The 22,144-nt window shown below is 42.5% G+C and overlaps 1 protein-coding gene across 1 annotated transcript in view; it reads left to right on the forward strand.

Moving 5' to 3' along the window:
• sptbn5 (spectrin, beta, non-erythrocytic 5) overlaps positions 1 to 22,144 on the forward strand; it is a 189,917-nt gene that overhangs the window by 16,279 nt on the left and 151,494 nt on the right. The window contains 9 exon segments of the mRNA XM_052012749.1: positions 518 to 671; positions 1,204 to 1,404; positions 9,027 to 9,242; positions 11,672 to 11,759; positions 12,709 to 12,797; positions 13,734 to 13,934; positions 17,519 to 17,671; positions 17,939 to 18,069; positions 18,692 to 18,931. Coding sequence (XP_051868709.1) covers positions 518 to 671; positions 1,204 to 1,404; positions 9,027 to 9,242; positions 11,672 to 11,759; positions 12,709 to 12,797; positions 13,734 to 13,934; positions 17,519 to 17,671; positions 17,939 to 18,069; positions 18,692 to 18,931 — 1,473 coding nt within the window.

Here is a 22,144-nt window from a genome sequence, read left to right on the forward strand (position 1 = left end):
TCTTTAGTCTTCTAGTCATAAAAGACCTACATCAAATGAATCTGTCCAGATCTGAGAAAATCATCTCTGAGTTACCAGGACCCACTGTTACTAACTTCCATTCTACTTGGGCTCATGGTGACTGGGACTTGCTGTAACTGGCACCTGTACTTTTTAGACCCACAGTTATGGAGAAGGCAGTTACCAGAATTTGGTGTTACTAAGACTCACAGTGGAATTACCCAATACCTGCTGTAGCAGATGCTGAGATCTGTGGTGTTTAGGATCCACATTTAACAGGACCTGGGGTGAATGGACTTCGCTGTTGTTGGGTCCCACATAAGGGTTTACCGTGAGGGGAATCCATAATCCAAAGATATCCAGAAGTCTGTTACTTGTATCCACAGTTTCTGGAATTCATGGTGACCAGGACTTGCTTTTACCTGTCCCCACAGATACCAGGACTCACCTTATGACTACTAGTGGTGGCAGGGCCTCAGTCTTATTAACAGCAGTCTCATTTCTCTTTTGAATACAGACATTCCAGACTGCAGCAGCAGCAGAGATTGTTTGAATTTTTCCGGGACTGCGAGGAGGAGGAGTCATGGATCTATGAGAAGTGGCAGTTGGTGCGCACTGCTACGTTAGGGCGTGACATTACCCAGATTGCAGTGTCAATCCAAAAGCACAAGGTGACCAATGGATCCCTGTGATGTGTGATTGATGTAGATACTAAGAGTTGTATAATGGATGAGATACAAGAGCCAGAATCTCAGAATGTAGAGTGTGTGATGGGGTTGCTAATCCCACTCCATAATGTGGAGTGAGTATGATGGATGGAATACAGGAATTAATGTCCCAAATGTAAAATTAGTGTGATAGATGTGACACTGGAACCAGTGTGTGGAGTAAATGTGATAGATGTGATCCTACTGTGACACTTCCACAATGTGGAGTAAGTCTGATACAGGTGGTGAAGTCTCAATGTGGAGTTAGTAAATGGATATGATAGAAAAGCTCATGTCCTGAATGCTGAGTGAATGTGATGGATGACCTTGTGTTCAGACTGCAGAGAGAGTTCAATGGATGTGATGGAGCAACAAGTACCCCAGTGTGGAATGGATGTAACAATCTCCCAGTGTGTGGAGGGAGTGTGATAAATGTGCAACTGGAACCAAGATTTGTTGTCTCCATCTTGCTGCAATGATTGTATTTCTCCACCAGGCAATGGAGGCTGAGTGTAACTCCCACCAGTCCATCTGTTTCTCAGTGGTGAGAAAGGGCCAGGAGTTATGCCAGCAGAACCTGAGCAATAAGAAGGAAGTGAGGAAATGGGTGATGACTCTTCAGAATCAATGGCAGCAGTTAAAGGACGAGCTGTCAAACTGGCACACACGACTCCAAGCTGCTCTGATGATAAAGCAGGTGAGATAACAGCCAGTTGGGGTAAACCTTGAGTTGCTCACAAATACCACTGTTATCTGAAAGCACAAGGGCATGAGTCCAATCAGTTTATAATGTTAAATCACCAGTCAGGTATTATCTCAGATTAAAAATTCTCTTCCTTGTGTTGAAGCTCCTTCCTGGAGTCTCACCTCCCCGGCCCTGTAACAATTGTAGAAGGTTACAATATGAAATATCTGCTTTTCTGCATTTCTAGCCTCTTGAGAATCCACCGAATTTTAATCATCCTGCTGCAGGGGGCTGCATCTTTAATTCCTAAGGTCTGTAATTTCCTCCACATTATATGTACATAAAAGAGAACAACTAAGGAAGTAGTACAACCTGTAAGGAGCCAGAAAGATAATCTAAATGTGGAGGTGAAGGAGAGAAGGAAGGTTCTTTATGAATACTTTGCCAGGTTCTTCATAAAAGAGGGAATGATGATGAGAATGTAGTTATGGAAGAAATATGTGAAACATAGGCTTGGATAAACCACATAAAATAGGAGGTTTAAGGGATTTGACGTCTTCGGATAAATTGTCAGTTCAATGTGAAATATATTCCAAGCTGTTAAATGAATCATGGGAGGAAAGTGCAAAGGCTTTGTCTACAGATTTTTTCAATCCTCTCTGTTGTCACGAACCAGCAACAAAAGAAACACACTGAGCATGATTCAGTGTTAAAAACTATTTTATTAATCCTACTTATGATAATACGTAAAATAAAAGTAAAATGTTAGTATGTTAGAATTCAAAAATGTTAAACCTCGAACGTTAACCCCAAACTAAACTCGTCGTGTGTGTGTGTGGCAAAGTCAAAACTCCCAGTTCCGGAATGGTTCTTAAAGTTCAGTTCCGCAAGCCATAAGGTGAAACATGAGCAAGGGCTTCTTCAACAACCACCGTTGTCTGAAGATAAGATCGTAGATGTAGAAAAACATAGAGAGAGTACATACGAAATCCAAATGTTCCACGATGGAACCCAAACGACACTCCAGTGTTTACTCGTAGTGACTTCCTCACCCCGAAAAAGCATCCGAATCGTGGTCGTCCACACACAAATACCTGTTTCCTTCTACAGGTCAGCAACAAAGTGAACTCCACCGGATTACTTCCAACTTCCATACATGGATTTCAGTGGCAAACACAGTTATTGTTTCTCATCCATCGATAGAGAAAACAAGCAGGCTGGTGTCTCTCTCCCTTCTCTCTCTCTCTCTCTTCTTCTTCATGACTTCTTCAACAACGTCATTACGTCCTTTATCTTCTATTGACGTAAGCACGCCCCACACACACATACACACACACTCTCTATCTTAAAGGGACTTTCACTGAGTCCGTAACACCTCCCACCTAAAAAAAATTTTTCCCAAGAAAAATTTTAACCACGCATACAGTTGGTAATGTTATGAATTATCATGCTACACAACTACAGACTATCAGATTTGTACAGATACATTTTTCCCATTTAACATCGGGAAAGACAATCAGCAATCACATTATCTTTGCCTTTAATGTGAGTTATCATGAGATCAAACTCTTGCAAAATTAAACTCCAGTTTAAACAGCCTTCTGTTCTTGTTTTTGACTCGGCTCAGAAACAATGGGTTATGATCTGTATATACAGTCAATGGTTTCTGAGCGGTGCAAACATATACACTGAATTGTCGCAAGGCTAAACAAGAGACAGTAATTCTTTCTCTATGGTGGAATAATTCTTTTGATGCTCATTAAATTTCTTTGAAAAGTAAGCTACAGGATGGTCAATATCATCAAGGTCACCCTTCTGCAACAACACAGCTCCTGCAGCTTCATCACTGGCATATACTGCTAACGAAAATGGCTTTTCAAAGTCAGGTGATTTGAGCATAGGATGGTAGCATAAATGGCTTTCAGCTTCTCAAATGCTTCTTGACAAGAATCTGTCCAAACAAACTTTACTCCCTTCTTCAGAAGATTAGTTAGGGGAAGAGCAATATCAGCAAAATTTTACAAAATTTTTGGTAATATCCAACCATTCCCAAAATCTTCTAACAGTCCTCGTACCTGTGGGAATAGGGAACTCAGATATTGCTTGAACTTTTGCCTGAACAGGAGCTTGCTTGCCCTTGACCTACAACATAACCAAGATACGTCACAGTGGCATGGCCAAATTCACTTTTAGCCAAGTTAACTGTAAGGTTAGCCTTGGAAAGTCTTTCAAACAAACCTTTCTAACGCAGAGATGTGATCTTCCAAGTATCATTCCCAGTCACTAAGTCGTCAATGTAGGCATCTGTATGTTTTAACCCATGAATCACCTGAATTAATCATTCTTTGAAATGTTGCCGGAGCATTTTTCATTCTTCAACAACCACCGTTGTCTGAAGATAAGACGTAGATGTAGAAAAACATAGAGAGAGTAAATATGAAATCCAAATGTTCCACGATGGAACCCAAACGACACTCCAGTGTTTAATCGATAGTGACTTCCTCACCCCGAAAAGCATCCGAATTGTGGGCGTCCACACAAATACCTGTTTCCTTCTACAGGTCAGCAACAAAGTGAACTCCACCGTATTACTTCCAACTTCCATACATGGATTTCAGTGGCAAACACAGTTATTGTTTCTCATCCATCGATAGAGAAAACAAGCAGGCTGGTGTCTCTCTCCCTTCTCTCTCTCTCTCTCCTTCTTCTTCTGACTTCTTCAACAACGTCATTACGTCCTTTATCTTCTATTGACGTAAGCACGCCCCACACACACATACACACACACTCTCTATCTTAAAGGGACTTTCACTGAGTCCGTAACACTGTTTACAGCATAGTGCTAGAGGACTGCAAATGTTGTACCATTGTTTAAAAGGACAGGGAGTGATAAATCAAATAAGTACAGACAAGTTAAGTTAATTACAATGGTGAATGAATTATTGGAATCAATTCTCAAGGACAATATAAGCCTTCTTTTGGAGCACTGATTAATCAAGGACTATATTGCTAAATTGCTAACAGCACATATTTGCTAAAGGAAAGTTTTGTCTGAGAGTAGTAATCAAAAATGCTGAAAATCTGAAATATAAACAGAAAATGCTAGAAACATTCAGGAGGTTGGTAGCATGTGTGGAAGGGAAAAAAGAGATAGTGTTTCAGGCTGAATACCCTTCATCAGAATGGGGAAAGTGAGAAAAGTTTTTTAGTTGCAGAGAAGGGAAGGATGAATAGGATAAAAGATAGGGAAGGCTAGGGCTGTCATGGTGATAAGTTGTTGACGTTTTCTGGTAGATGAGGATAATTAGAGAGGGTGAGGAAACATAAACAAAGCAACATAAGATCCTGAAGAAGTCCTGAAGAAGGGTCCTGATCCAAAACATTGACCACCTGCTTTTCTCCACTGATGCTGCCTGGCCTGCTGAGTTCCTCTAGCATCATTGTGTTTTCATTAACATAAAATCTGTGAAGTGCAGACCTTTTAGGAATACTTAACAGGTCAGGTCATGTTAATGGAGAAAGAAAAACTGAGCCTATATTACCTATGGATGACCTACATCAGAACTTAGCATCTCTGACACAAATAGAGCAGGTGAGCTACCTGAAGCAGTTGAATTCGATGTTGAATCTAGAAACCTACAATGTGCCCTGCTGGAAATGAGGGATTGTTCCTCAAACTTATATTGGGCCTCGTTATAACACCACAGAAGACCACAGGATGGACAGATTACAATGGGAGCAAGACAGAGAATTAAAGTGACCAGCAACAGGAAGTTCAGGGTCATCCTGTAGACTAAACATATGTGCTCCGTGAAGCGATCACACCAATCTGCATTTGGTTCCTCCAATGCAGAGGAGGCAATATTGTGAAGACCAAATGCAGTACACTAGATTGGAAGAAGTGCAAGTGAATCACTGTCTCGCCTGGAGGGATAGTTTGTTCTGTATTTGTGCCTGAAAGGTTGTTACTGGTGGGGTCCTAGATGACTTTGTACTCAATCCCTTGTTTCTAGTGGTATATGTTAATGATTTAGATGTTAGGGATATGATAAAGAACTTGGCTGTTTATGAAAAGTTTGGCTGTGTGGTTGACAGTGAGGAGGAAAGCTTTAGGCTGCAGCAAGCTATATATGGTTGGGAAAGTTGAGCAGGATAGAAGCAAATGGAATTCAGTTCAGATCATTTTGAGAGGTGCAACAAGGCAAAGGAATGCACACAAAATGGGAGGATACTGAGAGGTGGGGAAGGGACCTTAGAATGTATGTCTGCTGATCCCTGAAGTAGCAGAATGTGTAGATAAGATGGTTAAAAAGGCAGGTGGGATGGAACACACTGCCTGTAAGGGTACTACAGGCAGAAGCCCTCATCCCATTAAAACAAGATTCTTGGATAGTGCACTTGAAGAGCTGTGGCCTGGTACTGGAAGATAGGATTAGGCTGACACAGACATCATGGGCTGAATAGCAGTCCTCCTGAGTCATACATTTTCAATGCTTCCATGATATGGTAAGCCTGCACCAATCTTGGCTTCCTTAAGATGCTCTTTTAAATCTGCTCCTTTGTTCACTTAAAATTTCACACTGCCACAGTGTTAGTTTTGAATAACACTCCCACGAAATGAGACATTTTACAATGATACAGGTGCAATATAAATGCAATTTGTGATGACAGAAATGATTAAGAACAGAAACTGAGGGGTCAAACTGGTACAAAGCATGCAATGAGGCGTACAAACAATAAAATCCTAACTGCTGAAGTTCTATAACACTGCCTGTAACATTACTTTCTATTTCTGCCTCTTTGTTATTATATTTTGCCATATGCCCCCACTATGTCTTCCAATAATAACTCCTAAAGGCACCAAATGATCCTTAGCTCAGCATGTTATTCAACAGGAGCATGAGGATGCAAACAGCTTCTGAAAATCCATCTACAGCACTTCAACCTGATTCCCTTTATGGGTCCTGTGTAAATTATTCAAAACAAAACTTCTAAATATGTCAGTTATGAATTGCCTTTGTTATGTGTCGACTCATTAACATCTGTAAAGACAACTTTGATCTGTAAATGTGAATTCTTAGAGTTTGTCATTAACTGATTTGTGACCTAGTTTATCTCTTTCTTTAATGGAAGCTTACATTGAATGCTAAAGGAGTCTCTGTTCTCTCTGATGCCAGGGTACAGCTATCAGAGTTCCTTTCTTCATACTCTCTAACCATTAATCTACATCCTAATGTTCACAAGCAGTCTCTCATCACCTGTTAAATCAGTGCAAAATATCTATTTCTTGTGAAAGGTCGTTGACTGGAAATGTTAACCTTGTGTCTCTCTCCATAGATGCTACCTGAACTGTTGAGTATCTCCAGTGCTTTCTGTTTTTGTTTTAAAATATTTCTTTAATATCTGTGTCATTCCTTCATTATCCAGAACTAGATGTCTTCTTCATTTCAGGTATCCCTTTGCTTGTCTTTCTACTTCTATGTTCTTTGTAAAAACTTGCTTTTCCCTTTGTTCCTGCTCACCTCTGCATTTTCCATATTTTTCAACATTTTCTTCAGCATTATTTATCCCAATTTAATCATTCACCCCCTCTACCCCCCTTTATGTTTCATTTTAACTTTGATCTCTTTACTTATCCCTGGGACTCTATTTTTAACCCTTACCTGACTATACTGGCCTAGACTTTGTGTAAGTAATGTATGCCATGTGCAATATATATACCCAAGAAATACTGTTAAATGTAAACTCCACAATTCATTCTGCATTTCTGTTGCTTAGTGATAATAATTAAGTACTGAAGTAAGTAATGTGTCACAGTGCTATGAGAAGTGCCAGTCAATAGTTACTGTGAGCCTTGCAGTGGTCACATGCATTTCCATTCAGCTGCGCTTGTGCTTCTTCCAGTGAAGGGAGAAGCACGGAGTGCAAAGCATGGTCTTGGAAAAGAGGGTGCTTCAGCACACCGTTCATCAACAATAGAACGTATTTTCCCAACCTCAGTTTACAAGTGTACATTTCCACGTATGAGTTTGGAAAGGTATTGTAAAATTAAGAGGAAGAAGGTGTCCCTAATCAATGCTGATTCTGCATCCAACAAGAGGTTGGTGTGCTGTAATTGGTAAACTTTAGTCAGGTTACTGCTCCTGGATGCTGCCCACTGATTCCTGCTCCAGAGAGAGGGGGGAAAAACTGTAGCTCATCCAGTCCCATGAGCCTGTTCTGGCACACAGTGAGATAGATATTGTCCGATGTAGCCCATGTAGCCTTCAAGCAAGTCTTTCAAATGCATCTGAGATGATGAACCAGGCCTCAGTTTACCATTTAATTTGAATGACTTGATTTCTGGTAGCCCTCAATGGATACCTATACCTTAAATGGTATCCTTTGGCATCCCATTGCCTCCACAGATGCAGCTTGACCCAGTGTGTTCTTCCAGCAGTTTGTTTTTTGTTCCTTAAATGCATCCACCTGCTTTGCTTGCATTCAATCAATACCCTTAGTCTCAGACCATAGCCACAGTTTTGAGTTTTTGGTGAAAGGTTTCCAAATCACCACAACTTTGTATAGTTTTTTCCTAATATCACCCCTGAATGACCTAAATCTTTACCCTCTTGTCCCTATCTACCCTCACCACTCTAACTCACCACAGTCTCAATGTTTCTGAAGAGTTTCCCTGATGCTTTTCGAAGGGATGCTGAATATTTTGTATCTGTCAAAATGTTTTGTCAGTTGATGATTCATCTGAGGGTAGTATTAAATTCTGTGAATACTAAAGTTCATGAATTCGGGAGGAGAGCCCAGGCTAATAGCATCTGACTTTGACAGGTAAGAGGCAGAATTGATCTGTGACAGTCTGGATGTTGGAGAGCATTCTATGTTCTGTAGCCAATCCTGAAACAGCCTTAGGAACACTTTAGCCTGCAAACTGCTTAGAACATTCACTACTTTCGATTGCAAGCTCATACCCCCTTAGGGGTGAGGTGGGGAGGTGATTATTTATATGGTGATTATTTATATAAGGAGTCTCACTATGGACAACTGCTTCCATAGAAAAGGATTGGAAGGATTACACTCCGATGGCAAGCAGAACCTATTTAACTTCAGCATGGGAGAGACCTTGTGTTGGAGCCAGAAGCTGATTTGTCTGTGGTTATTCTGCCTCTTGTCATTTTTATCTTCCAGCAGTTACAATTTTTCTTTTTATCACAAACATGACATGTCAGCTTGGCTCAGTGTCTCACTCTTGCCTCTAAATAAAGTAGGTTCCAATCCTACTTCAAAGATTTGAACATATACTTCAGTGTAGTACTGTCAGAAGCACCAAATTCAGATTAGATGGTAAACTGAGCCAAGTCCAGCCTCTCAGATGCTTTTGAAAGACTCTGTGGGACTGTTAAAGGTTACAAGGGAATTCTACCCAGGGTCTTGGACAATATTTATCTCTGAAGCATCATTCAAAGTCAGAATGGTAGTTTTTACACCTTACTGGTATTATTATTGATTTTGGAATACTACATCTGACATGTAACCAATTCTGTGAAGCCCTATGAAATTTGTGGGCTATGATAAGTGAGGTGTAAATGCAAGGATTTGTTTTATCTGAATGACCAGATTTCTCTGTGCCGTGTTCTCAGTATTTCACAGATATCAATGAGGTCCGTTCCTGGCTGTTTGAGAAACAGCCTCTTCTGCAGAGTGAGGATTATGGGAAGGATGAGGCCAGTGCTGAGGCACTCCTGCAGCGTCACACGCGCCTAATGAAAGAGATTGAAGCGTATTCCAGTGAAGTGAAGAGACTCGGGGACCTGGCAACAGCAGCTGTGCAGCAAGTTCCTTTAACAGTGCGTCAGGTACTCGCTTCTGTTCTACATGTGTCAATTACAGAAATGGGGCAAGGGACACACTTCCAGATTATATTATTCATCCTGGGTTTTCTTTTTCTTTTGGTGCCTCCAAAGGAATTAGGTGCTATATTGGAAGTACCTAATCCAACAAGAATTTGGGATAGGCTTAATGGACTAGCTGATCCCTCTCTGCTCGTCATCCATACATTGCATCTGTGCACTAGTATTTGCAAATGTGTGTACATGTAGGTAGGTGTATGTGTCAATACATTGTACGCATTTTGCAGGAACACAAATGGTAAATGAGTAGCTTCAGAACAGATCTGGCATCTCATGAGTATCCATGAGACACAGCAAGAGAAACGTACACCACCACAATCTATAACCTCATGGTCTGGCACATCCCCCACTCTATTATTGCAATCAAGACAGGGGTCAGCCCCGTGTGAAAGAGGAGTGCAGAAAGGCATGGAGGGAGTGACATCAGGCATACCTAGAGGGTGGGTTGCTGTCTGGTGAAGCTGCTTTTTCCTTACTTGCATTGCTAAACAGCAAAAACAACATACAATAGATAGAGCTAAGAGATCTATCAAAAAACAGGTGAGATCAAAGCTCTGAAGTACTGCCACTTCTAGCCATGAATGGTGATGGACAATAAAAAGCTAACAGAAGGTGATGGTGGGGCCGACCATGTAGGTGATAAAGACAAGACTGAAATGTTTCCAACCATGCTCAGCCAGAAGTGCATCCTCCTGACATTTCCACCATCACAAAAGCCGTTCTTTAGCCAATTCCATTCATTTCATGTGCTTTCAAGTAAAACCTGAGAGCACTGGAGAGTACAAAGACTATGGGCTCAGACAAATCCCAACTGTAGTACTGAAGACCTTGCTCTGGACCTGGCCACACTTCTAGACAAACCTTTCCAGTGCAGTTGGCATCATTCTGTAAGTGTGGAAAGTTGTTCGGCTGTACTCTGTTCATAAAAGCAGGAAAAATCTAATCTGGCTAATTGCCTCCCAGTCAGTCTCCTCTCAACCATCAGCAAAAGCAATGGATGAGCCATTAACAGGGATATTTACTCTGACTACCGAAGAAGAAGATAATAGCTGTCCAATACTTGTTCATCAATAATCTGTTTGGGTTTAGCCAGTTCCACTCAGTTCTAGACCCTATCACAGGCTTGATCCAAATATAGATCAAGAGCTGAATTCCACAGGCCTGGTGAGAGTGTCTGTCATTTGACATAAAGGCAGCATTTGAATGAGTGTTACATCAAGGTGCTAGTAGAAGTCATTGGGCATCAAGGGGAAAAGACTATAATGGTTGGAGTCATACCTTGCACAAAGATAGATAGTTGTGGTTGTTAGAGGTCTATCACCCCAGCTCAGGAGTTTGCTGCAGGAGTCCCTGAAGGCAGTGTCTTAGACTTGCCCATCTTCAGCTGCATCATCAACCACCTTCCTTCCATCATAAGGTGCGATGCTCGTGCAACATTCAATTCCATTTGTAAACTCCACAGTAAATGAAGCAAGCCATTCCCACACGCAGCAAGACCTAGGCAACTATTCAGTCATGGCTGATTAGCAACAATCAGGCAATGACCATCCCCAACAATAGAGAGTGCAATCACCTACTCTTGATATTCAACAGCATTTCCATTGCTAAAAACCTTCTTAGAAGGCTGAGTAGACATGGGGTGGAGGCTTCTCCTGACTAAGAGCCAAGAGCATATAAAAAAAATCATGTATGCCATTTAGTATTGCAATGAGGACAAATTACTTTACTCAGAGGGTGATGAATCTTTTAAATTTTCTACTCCAGTGTGCTGAGAAGCTCATCATTGATTGTATTCAAAGTGGAGATTGATAGATTTAGACAGGCACATAAACAGGCTGGAAATGGAGGGATATGGACCATGTGGAGGTCGATGGGATTAGCTTGGATTGGCATCATGGTTGGCACAGATGGCATGGACCCAGGGCTGTTCCTGTGCTGTGTTGTATTGTACTGTTCTCTTCTATGTTTACCTGCATTAAAAGGTATTACAGCTGTCCTAGAAGTGTGTTATAGGCCTCACAGTTTTGCTTCAAAGTACAAGCAGTACTCCTGACTGCTTGCTGTGGATTAATGTGCTCCTTAGGTAGAATATGTAAAGTAGGAACTTCCACTGGTAAATGAAGGAAATGAATTAGAAGGTGAACATTTTCATTCTGCTCACACAGTGCCTCCCTTTGGCAAATGGCAGAGCACTAGAGATTGTGACTACACAGAGAGTTTGTGAAATATTCCTGCACTGCAACTGGAAAAAGGTACAAGAGAAATAACAGAAGATTGACTGGCATGGTTTCTGTTTGAGCTTTCAGCAGATAGGAATAGTTTGTTAAGCTGGAATAGGCCTAGGAACTGGTGACAAATGTATGTCTTGTTTGCAGGCAGAGACCCCAGAAAAGAAAGTGCCTGAGAGCTGCTCGTCTGATGAAGGAGAAGGATTAGAAATCACAAGAAGAGATCGTCCTCAAGGTAAGATATACAAGATTACAGAGGAAATGCAGCTGATATGTTTGGATTGAAATTAGTGAAAAGAGGAGGCCAAGGAGAGTTCCATACCAGGGACAACTTCTGTTTTAAAATTACTCTATTTGATTCTGTAGCCTCATTACACTCTGAGCATCTCAGATCTCTGATAGAGCACTATGCAGGGATGTGCTATAATAGTGTTCCCATTTTATAATGATTGAAAAGCTACAATATAATTCAATAGCAATGCACACGAAATGCTGGAGGGACTCAGCAGGTCAGGCAGCATCTATGGAAGGTCTCGGCCCGAAATATCAACTGCTCATTTCCCTCCATAGATGCTGCCTGACCCGCTGATTCCCTCCAGCATTTTGAGTGTGTTGCTCCAGATCTCCAGCATTTGCAGCCTCTCTGTGTCTCGATATAATTCGATACTCATTTATTTGCCTAATATAATGGTATTAGTGAGCTATAATGGTGTCACAGTAAGGTGCTATGGAGTAATTGTACCATAATGTAGCGCTGTGTGGTAGCCAGACTTCAGCATCACATTGAGCACATGCTCCATATGGCAGTGCATTACGGTGGTTCTACAATGCAACTCAGCAGCATTCATGCCCATAGCATGCCATAAGTCATTCCGGCATCCACAGTGCAGCCACCAGCCTCTCTGATATCTCCAGTCCCTCTGATGTCCACAGTGCAGTGTTGTACTTTGGTGATGTTCACCATGAGGAACTGCATTACCACACTCTCACATTTGCTTTATTATACTTGTGCCAGGGTTGTGCCTCCCATAGCTAAATACCTTAAGGACTATCTGGTACCAACTCAGGAGATGAGAATAGTACCTTGAATGGGGTATAAGAAGGGGTCTGCTTTGAGATCAGGGTGAAAACAATATCCACTGATTCCAGTGAGAGAAACACTTCTTTAATTTGTATGTTTGCAGCACTTAAGGCATTTACTTACATCAATGTCAATGGCCGACAGAACAGGACAGCTAAAAACAGCAGACAGCCATTGAACAAGCAAGAGGAGGTGAGATCAATTCCTCTACCCCAACACTCCTCCTTCATTTGTTTATCATTAACACTCCCTTCCCTCTTTGTCCATACTTCACAAGCCACCCCCGTCATTCTCTGGCCTTCCTCATCCCCAAACCGACCCCTGTACCCCCATCATCCCTCTCTGCTGTTTCTCTCTCCATTATTCCTTGTTACTAGCTTCCATTTTTTAGTAATGTACCTTTTAACTTAGACCGGACCACTCCCTTCCACAATCCTGATTCATTGTGATCTATTTCCTAGCATCCCAGCTCCTCTCCATCGCTGCCTCGTTCCTCCTGTCCCTCTCTCTCCCTCTTGTCTCTCTCTCTCTCCCACTATCTCCCTCTCCCTCTGTCTCTCTTTCCCTCTCTTTCTCCCTCTGTCTCTCTCTCCCTTTGACCCCTGCTCCTCTCCATCTCTCTCTGACCCATGCTCTTCTCCATCTCTGCCCCATTTCCTTCCCTCTTTCTCCCCCCTCTCCCCCCTCTCTCTCCCCCTCTCTCTCCCCCTCTCTCTCCCCCTCTCTCTCCCCCCTCTCCCTCTCTCTCTCACTCTATCCCTCCCCCTCTCTCTCCCCCTCCCCCTCTCTCTCCCTCCTCTCTCTCTCCGTCCCCCTCTCTCTCCCTCTCTCTCTCTCCCCCTCTCTCTCCCCCCTCTCTCCCCCTCTCTCCCCCTCTCTCCCCTCTTCCCCTCTCCCCCCTCCCCACCTCTCCCTCTCCCCATCCCCTCTCCCCCCCCTCTCCCCTCTCTCTCCCATCTCTCTCCCATCTCTCTCCCCTCTCCCTCCCCGCGCCCGCCCCTCTCTCCCCATTCTTCCCTCTGTGGCCCAGTTTGTGATTCAGACTTTACCATTTTTTGGTGAGATCATAAGCAGAAAAATGAATGAGTTTCAAGATCCTGGCTGACATAATCATGTTGTGTTCTGTAGGTGGAGAGTGAAACTGCCACTAAAGGCAGCCCATCCCCAAGGGTCAGCAAACCACGGAGGAGGCGTTCAATGCTCCGTGGGACGACAGAGATCCAATATACATCACAGACCGTGCCTGATGAAGACTTCAACAGGACAAATATCGAGAGCAGCCAGCAAAACATTGAATCATCATACACCAATCTCTGCCAGCTAGCCGAGGTGTCGTTCTCAATTCCTCTCCTCCCTTTGCGTCCATCTGATCATGTGCACACTTATCTACCTGTCAGATCGTACGTTTCCTTGTCTGTCCTTCAAACTGTGTTCTTGGTGGTGCTTTCATTCCAACGCATGTTCCCTCGTGTGACAGTCAAAACGTATTTCATTGGTGTGTCTGCCAGATTGTCCAACCCCCTGCCCACCCCAAAACACTGTGTATTGGTGCAATTTTACATCCACTCTCTTCACCAACTGTTCATCATTAGGCCTACCTGACCTTTTTGTGGTGTTGAGTGGCCTTATATAATCCCCCTCAAACTGAAAGACACAAATGAAAAACATCACTAAAGTCCTCCAAGTCAAACACCTGGGAGAAAGGGTAATATTGAAAAAATGTAAACAAATTGCAGTCTGCTTTATACATTCACCATAAGGCCAAAGCTCAACACTGTATTCCTTCCCTGATTCTACTGTCAACCAAGACCAATTCTCATTCCAGACCCACTACCAATTCCAGATTCCAGAAGCTCCCATCCCAAGTCTCCGGACTAAACCAGAGATTTCTTGGGTCTTGCTGCAAAACAATCCAGGTGTTTCCCAAAACTCTCAGTGGAGCCTGGGTTGCTTGAAGGGGAAGCCACTGACTAATGCATAGACTGAAAACTCTCAGTGGCATAGTGAGGAAACTGATTTGCTGCCTGTTGAAAGGTTGGTGGTTGGCTGATCTGAGGGACTCTGGCAATCCAGCTGCTTCCAACTGGAAAAGAAAGCGAGTACCAGCACTTGCTTGTGTTCATTGTACTGGTTGGATGATTCAGCCCAATATTTACACAGTCTCAACAAACTGGTGTATTTGGGCATTAAAGAGTATTCTTGAAATATTGAATAGTTACTGAATGTGGCTTACTTATTATAGCTGGAAATGAGATTTTCACAAAAATATCTTGAATGTGTCCAGTCCTTTGCCTGAATAAAATGTACTCCCTTGAGGGTAGAGCAGCATTGATGCCATGTGGATATGCAAGTGAGATGGTAAGTGTAGTATGTTTGGGGCAAACGTATGACTTCAGACCTATGGTTCCCAAAGCTCTACACTCCTTGGGTCGTGTCTGCTTGTTGTCAAATAATTGAAAGAAATTGATTATGATGATTCCTAAACAAATTCATAATCATATCCTTTGCAACCATAATGGTGGGAGATAAACAAGATTGACCTTATTTCTTTCACTGAGCCAATCTTATGTTTGTTCAAACCTAAAGGCTTTATGCTGGGAACTGTTGATCACTACTGCACCTCTAGGGGAGGTCAACCAAGGCAAGAAGATTCTAATGGAGAACTGGGCTGCAAAATTCAGCTCCATATCTTTTCCTCTTGGGGCAGTACAGATGCTAAAACAACTCCAATATGGTGCTTGATATGCACCTCATTTGCAGTGTTAATCATACAGGGTGCCATACTGAGGCAGTCAGTATGAACATACCTAATGCTAATTTAATGTTAGTGCTGCCAAATTGGAGCTCCATCCTCCATCTTATGCCCTCTCTTAAATGCTCACAACTGAACAATTCAGCAGTAGGAAGATGGAAACAAAAGCTTCTTGTACTCTCACTACACCAGAGGAGTCCTGCAGGAGATGGAATAATTATGCCATTATCATCCTGACAATGAATTTGATTGACAAAGATTTAATTCTACTGAGACTTTGATTCTTCCCCAGGGCAGTGCCTCAGCTATTTGTTGGAGCACTAATTGCTGTGACATCCTGGCATCCTCTTTGAATGCTGATATTCTCAGCAATGATGACAACATGTCCCTCTGCATGGAATCACCCGGATATTGGGTAGCTTCTGCTTGTGCTGTAATGACCTATGAACAAAGCCCCGTGCAAGGTTTGTGGTGGACACCACCACTGTACATGATAAGACATCTCTATTAGTCACATGTACATCGAAACACACAGTGAAATACATCTTCTGCGTAGACTGTTCTGGGGGCAGCTCGCAAGTGTCACCACGCTTCTGGTGCCAACATAGCATGCCCACAACTTCCTAACCTGTACGTCTTTGGAATGTGGGAGGAAACCAGGGCACCCAGAGGAAACCCACATAGACACGGGGAGAACATACAAACTCCTTCCAGACAACGGCCGGAATTGAACCCAGGTTGCTGGCGCTGTAATAGCGTCACGCTAATCACTACACTACCGCACCTGCCCCCTTGTCAATGCATCAAGCATTTCATTGTTCATGACCTTTTGTATACTGCTCCACCTATCTGTGACTGAGATCCCAGAGCACAGCATGTGTGTGTAACTTCACCCTCTAGAGAGCTGGCACCTGACTTGGAGAAAGGCACTAGAGCAGGCAGTACCAGTGAGCACTGTCTCTGTAGAGGAAAGCTGATGCAGCTGAACCTGTTCTCCAATAGTTAGCTGTGGCTGCCTGCAATTCTCTACCACCTTGATCTTCAAGAAAAAGTGTCAAGCAAAATAAAGATAGAGGATATGTCTTTGAATAGCTGGCAGTGTATGCAAACTCCAAGATGTGGGTGTGAGATTTGCAGTTCTACGTATTGTAGGATTGCTGTAAAGCACAAGTCCTGACCTAATTTGCTGGACATATCTGGTTTTTGTCTTCTTAGGCAGTTGCTCGGGCATGAGGATGACCCTTCCACTCCAGTTCTGTAGGCTCTGAGGTATCTGAAGTATTCTACATGGGATCTGCTGGTTTTGTCGTAGATGGGGCAGGTGGTGCTTGTCAATGTAGATAAATGGGAAGTTTGGATTGTTGTGTGCTCCTTCTGCTGTTCATGAAAAGCCTCCATATGCTCCTGTCATTGAATCTCGAGCTGTTTAGTGCTTTCCTCAATGCTTTTTCTCCATTTTGCAGGCCAGGCATTCCTATAAGTTGATGATAGTGTTATATTTTTCAAGGAGACTTTGAGAAATGCATTTTCTGCCCTCCTGGAGATCTCTTCCCATGATGGAACTCAGAGCAGAAAGCTTGTTTCAAAAGTCAGGTGCTGGGTATGTGGATGATGTGACCCATCCACTGGAGCTGATTGAGCCTCAATGTTCTGGCCTGGGAGAAGATGCTGATGACATTGGTTTGCCTATCCTGCTAATCAGTTTGGAAGATCTTGTGGAGATAGTGCTGGTAGTATTTCACTAGTGCTTTGAGGTGAATAATTGATATAAGTAGTGCGATATCTGGAGGGTAGTGGTGCACATGGCATTTAAAGACATATTCTCTGACCTTGATCACACGTACAAGGTTATTGAACCTCTTGTAGGTCTGCATCCAGATCACCGATCCTGTTTTAGATTTACCTGTTGTTAAAGATAACGTTAGCTTGATCTGTTATAGGAGAGTGGCACCTTTCAATTCATCATTCTGTTCAGATGCAACCTTCCTACAAGCCTTCCTCCAGTTGTTTCAATTTACTAAGCAACTAATGGCTTGCCTGCTTCATTTTTCAGCCATTCACGGGTGGTCTCTGTTTGTTCATGTGCTCAAATGACATGTCAGCTTCTGTGCTTCTTACTATAGTTTTTTCTTCTTCTTGCTGTTGTTCTGCCCAACTCTAGGCCAGAAGGAAAGCCCTGTATGAAATGATCCATCTGTACCGGTTCTATAACACTTGCAATGACTTCAACTCCTGGATGAATGACAAGGAGAATGGTTTCAAAACTTTTGAGCCCAATGCAAACAACGTGGAAGTCATGCAGAGGAAATATGAGGTGTGTTGCCAGGCACAGCATACCCTGTCCATGCTGATGTTTTCTCTGACCTTCTACAACTCTCCATCTCCCTCTGTGTCTCCATGCCCATTATCTGACTGCACCTCTCATCCCTCAATATGTATCACTATGAACAATTCTCTATAAGCAAGCTCTAGAACCACTTCAACCCACCGATCTCACTCTCAACATATACAATATTCTTTTCCTAGGCTGGATAGTTACAGTAAGGTTATCACCACTAACGGAGGTGGTTTTGTATTTCAGAATTTCTTGACGGAGTTAGCTGCTGGGAAAGGCCGACTGGATGAAATCAACCAATTGGTGGATAAGTTTATCAAAGGCAGACATAGCAAACATCAGGAAATCCAGGCAAAGCAACAGGAGATTCACAAAAGGTAACCTCAGCTCACTATGCACTCAATTGATTGGGTTGGAGATCAGGAATGCTACTTCACTTTTGCTTGTATATCATGTCAAGTGGAAAACTTTAGATGTTCAAGACCATGTAATCATTGCATGTTTCAGCACAGAATGGGGGCTTTCAGCACATGAGTTGAATACAAAATACAGGATGTGCTCCAGGGCAGCAGAGAGGGAGTGTTGCACCCTGGAGGTGATATTTTGCAAATTAGACATTAGATTGAAATTCAGTTGTGTTCTCTCAGGGTAACATAAAAGACCCATTAGCCAAATAGCAGATCTCTCCCTAGTGCCAACATTTATCCCTCAATAAGCAAAACTATTATAGATTAGCTGATCATTTTCATATTGCTGTTTATGGACTCTTGCTGTGCACAAATTTGCCTGCTACAACATTACAACATACAGGACATTTCAGAAATATCTCATTGGTTGGTATGACAGCATGAAAATACTTTCAAATAAAATCTTTCATTCATTATTTTTCTTTATTGTTTTCATGAATTATTCAACTCATATTGGCTTATTAGTTTTTAACAACATCTCAATGAAAAAACTAAATTTAACTGTTTCAAAATCCTTGTGATCTACTTGCAGGTGGGATGTAATGTTGGCTTTGAAGGAGGAGAAGGGGAAGGAACTGATAGGCACAGCTGATGTCAAATCATTTCTCCAGAAGTGCCAGGATACGGCAGCTTTGCTGCAGGACAAGCTCACCCTGCTGTCTATCCCTGATCCAAGCAACAGTTTGGTGGCAGGGCACAAGCAATTCATCTCTGAGCGGGAGATCCAGTCACTGGAGAGCAGAATCCAATACCTGATCAAAATGGCTTACTCGTACGTAACTTTTGGCTTTTTGCTGCATTTTTCTCTTCCACCATGTTTTTTTTGCAAATGACAGGATATTTATGTTGAAGACTGCAATGCTTAGGTTCAGATACTCAAAGCCAGCATTAAACCCAGGGCAGTTAGAGCATCCTGTCAGTTTGAGGAAAAACAATGTACAATCGTTTTCTACTTTCTATACCCACAGGGTAGGTATACCAAAGATTGGGTATAAAGGAAAGCCTCCTTTGCATTATCTCAACAAACATTATCAGAGCAGGCTGAATGTAGTCCAGTGTACAATGCAATTAGCTCAACTAATTAGCGTGATATTCATTTTCAGGAACTTGCAGATGTTATTCTCGTTATATATGGTAGAGGAGGACGGTTTAGGAGATACTGTCAAAGACCTGGCAATTTGTAGATGATGCACTAAGGTCATGGTCCTCTGGTGGAAAGAGTTAATATATAGGCAGGTTGCCAATCAAGTAAGATACTTTGTCCTGGGTAGCGACGAGTTTCTTGAGTGCTGCTGGAGTCACACTCATCCAGGTAAGTGTTGAGTACTCCTTTAAACATCTGAAGTGCCTTGTAGATGGTGAGAAGTCTCTAGGGAATTGGGTGGTGAGTCACTTGCCACTGAATACCCAACCTCTGAACTCCTCTTGTAGTCACAGTATTTATGCGGCCATTAAGCAGGGTAGCATGGCAGCACAGCAGATAGTACTGTTGCCTCACAACTCCAGAGACCTGTTTCAATCCTGATATCAGGTGGTGTTTGCATATTCTACCCATAACTGAGTGGATTTCTCCCAAGCACTCAAGTTTTATGCACATTGCCAAAAATGTCCCAATAGGTTAATTAGCCACTGTAAAGTGCCCAAAGAATCAAAGGGCTGTTGATGGGCATCTGAGAGAGAATAAATTGCAGGTTACAGGGCAATAATAGGATTGCACTGATGGGTCTCTTCTGCTGAAAGCCAGCATAGATCAGGTGGAGGTCTCCCTCTGTATCATAATGTTAGTAAGTAAATAAGTTCTGGTCAGTGGTGACACCCAGGATACTGCTGGTGGGGATCTCACTGATGATAATGACATTGAATATCAAGCAAACCTTGAAACATTATGAAGAAGACAAATGAATGTTACCTGGGACTATATCCTCACATGTCTGAAGTTTGTCTTAGTCTTGCTGCAAGGCGTCAAAGACCATTTCACTAACTGAATTGTTGTGAATGGACTTAGTATACTGCACAGTCTTCATTGAACATCACCAACTGGCATTAGGATGGAGGGGTAGCTAGTGATAAAGAGAAAAAAAGATATTTGGGCATAGTGTATTTCCTGACAAACTCCTGCAAAAATGTCCTATGACTGAGATATTTGAGCTCCCACAAACACAACTATCTTCCTTTGTGCAAGTTATACCCTGCCAGTGGAAAGTTTCTCCCCGTATTCCTATCGACTGAAGTTTGGCAAAGGTTCCTTGATACCACACTCTGTCAAATATTGTCAAGGACAATCACTCTGCACTCAGTACTGCATCTCTTTTGTCCTTGTTGGGACCAAGGATGTAATGCGATCTGGAACTAAGTGTTACTAGTTAAACCCAAGCCAAACCTCAGTGTGAAGGTGTGTAAGTGCCATGATGCCATGAAATGAAGCAGTAATTAGCCAAATTGGATTTATTTTTGTGGGTAGACGATAGCTAAGCAATTTTCACATTTACCTGTAGGTGTCAGCATTGTAGCTGTACTGGAACAGCTTGGTTAGAGGCACTGCTAAATGCATCAGCCTTGTCAACTTCACTCCCAGGTTATCATTGAGTGTGGAGGTGCATTAAGAGCTTCTTCCTCCAGTTTGCTGTTTAATTGTCTTTCACTATTTGCAGTTGGATGTGGCTGGACTACTGAGTTTTAATTTGGTCTGACAATTGCACACGGCTTTCACTATTTAGCATTGAAGAAATCCAGTTCATTTTTAGGTCTGCCTGGTAGTGCTGCTGATATTGCTTTTCTGTGCTCTTCATTGGACTGGGGTTGGTCCTCTGGCTTGATGGTAGTGGTAAAATGAGAGCTATATTACATGGTATGAGAGAGGAGTTGGCCCAATTGATTGGAAGAGGAAGCTAGCTGGAGGGACGGCAGAGGAGAAATGGAAGGAATTTCTACGGGAAATAAGGAAAATGCAGGATAGATATATTCCAAGAAAAAAGAAGGTTTTGAATGGAATAAAGGCACAAATGTGGATAACGAGAGAGGTGAAGGCTAAAATAAAAGCAAAAGGGGCGGCGTACAAAGAAGCAAAAATTAGTGGGAAAACAGAAGACTGGGAAGCTTTTAAAAACCTGCAGAGAGAAACTAAGAAGGTCATTAGGAAAGAAAAGATGAATTATGAAAGGAAGTTGGCGGATAACATTCGCCAATAACATAACAAAACTAAGAGTTTTTTTAAATACATAAGGAGCAAAAGAGAGACACGGGTTGATATAGGACCAATTGATAACGGTGCAGGAGCTATTATAATGGATGATAGAGAGATGGCAGAGGAATTGAATGAATATTTTGCATCGGTCTTCACCGTGGAGGACATCAGCAATGTGCCGGTTAGTCAGGAGTCTCACGAAATGGAACTATGTTCAGTTAAGATTACTAGGGAGAAGGTGCTAGGAAAACTAAATGGGCTAAAGACTGATAAGTCTCCCAGACCGGATGAGGTGCATCCCCGGGTTCTGAAGGAGGTGGCTTTAGAGATAGCGGAGGCATTGGAGATAAGTTTCCAGAAATCGATAGATTCCGGCATGGTTCCGGAGGACTGGAGGGGTCGCAAATGTAGTTCCGTTGTATTAAGAAAGGTGGGAGGCAGCATAAAGGAATACAGACCTAGTAGTCTGACGTCAGTGGTGGGAAAATTATTGGAATCTATCCTCAAGGATGGAGTTACGGAATACCTAGAGGCGCAGGCAAGATAGGTCCTAGCCAACATGGTTTTGTGAAGGGAAGATCCTGCCTGACCAACCTATTGGAGTTTTTTGAAGAAATCACAGGTAGGGTGGATAAGGGAGAGGCGGTAGATGTTGTGTATTTAGACTTTCAAAAGGCCTTTGATAAGGTGCCTCACAAGAGACTGATTAATAAGATGAGAGGTCATGGAATTACGGGTAGGTAACAGAATGGGTGGAGCATTGGCTGGTTGGCAGGAAGCAAAGAGTGGAAATAAAAGGAT

Source organism: Pristis pectinata, chromosome 1 (genome assembly GCF_009764475.1).
Source record: "Pristis pectinata isolate sPriPec2 chromosome 1, sPriPec2.1.pri, whole genome shotgun sequence".
Classification (NCBI taxonomy): domain Eukaryota; kingdom Metazoa; phylum Chordata; class Chondrichthyes; order Rhinopristiformes; family Pristidae; genus Pristis; species Pristis pectinata.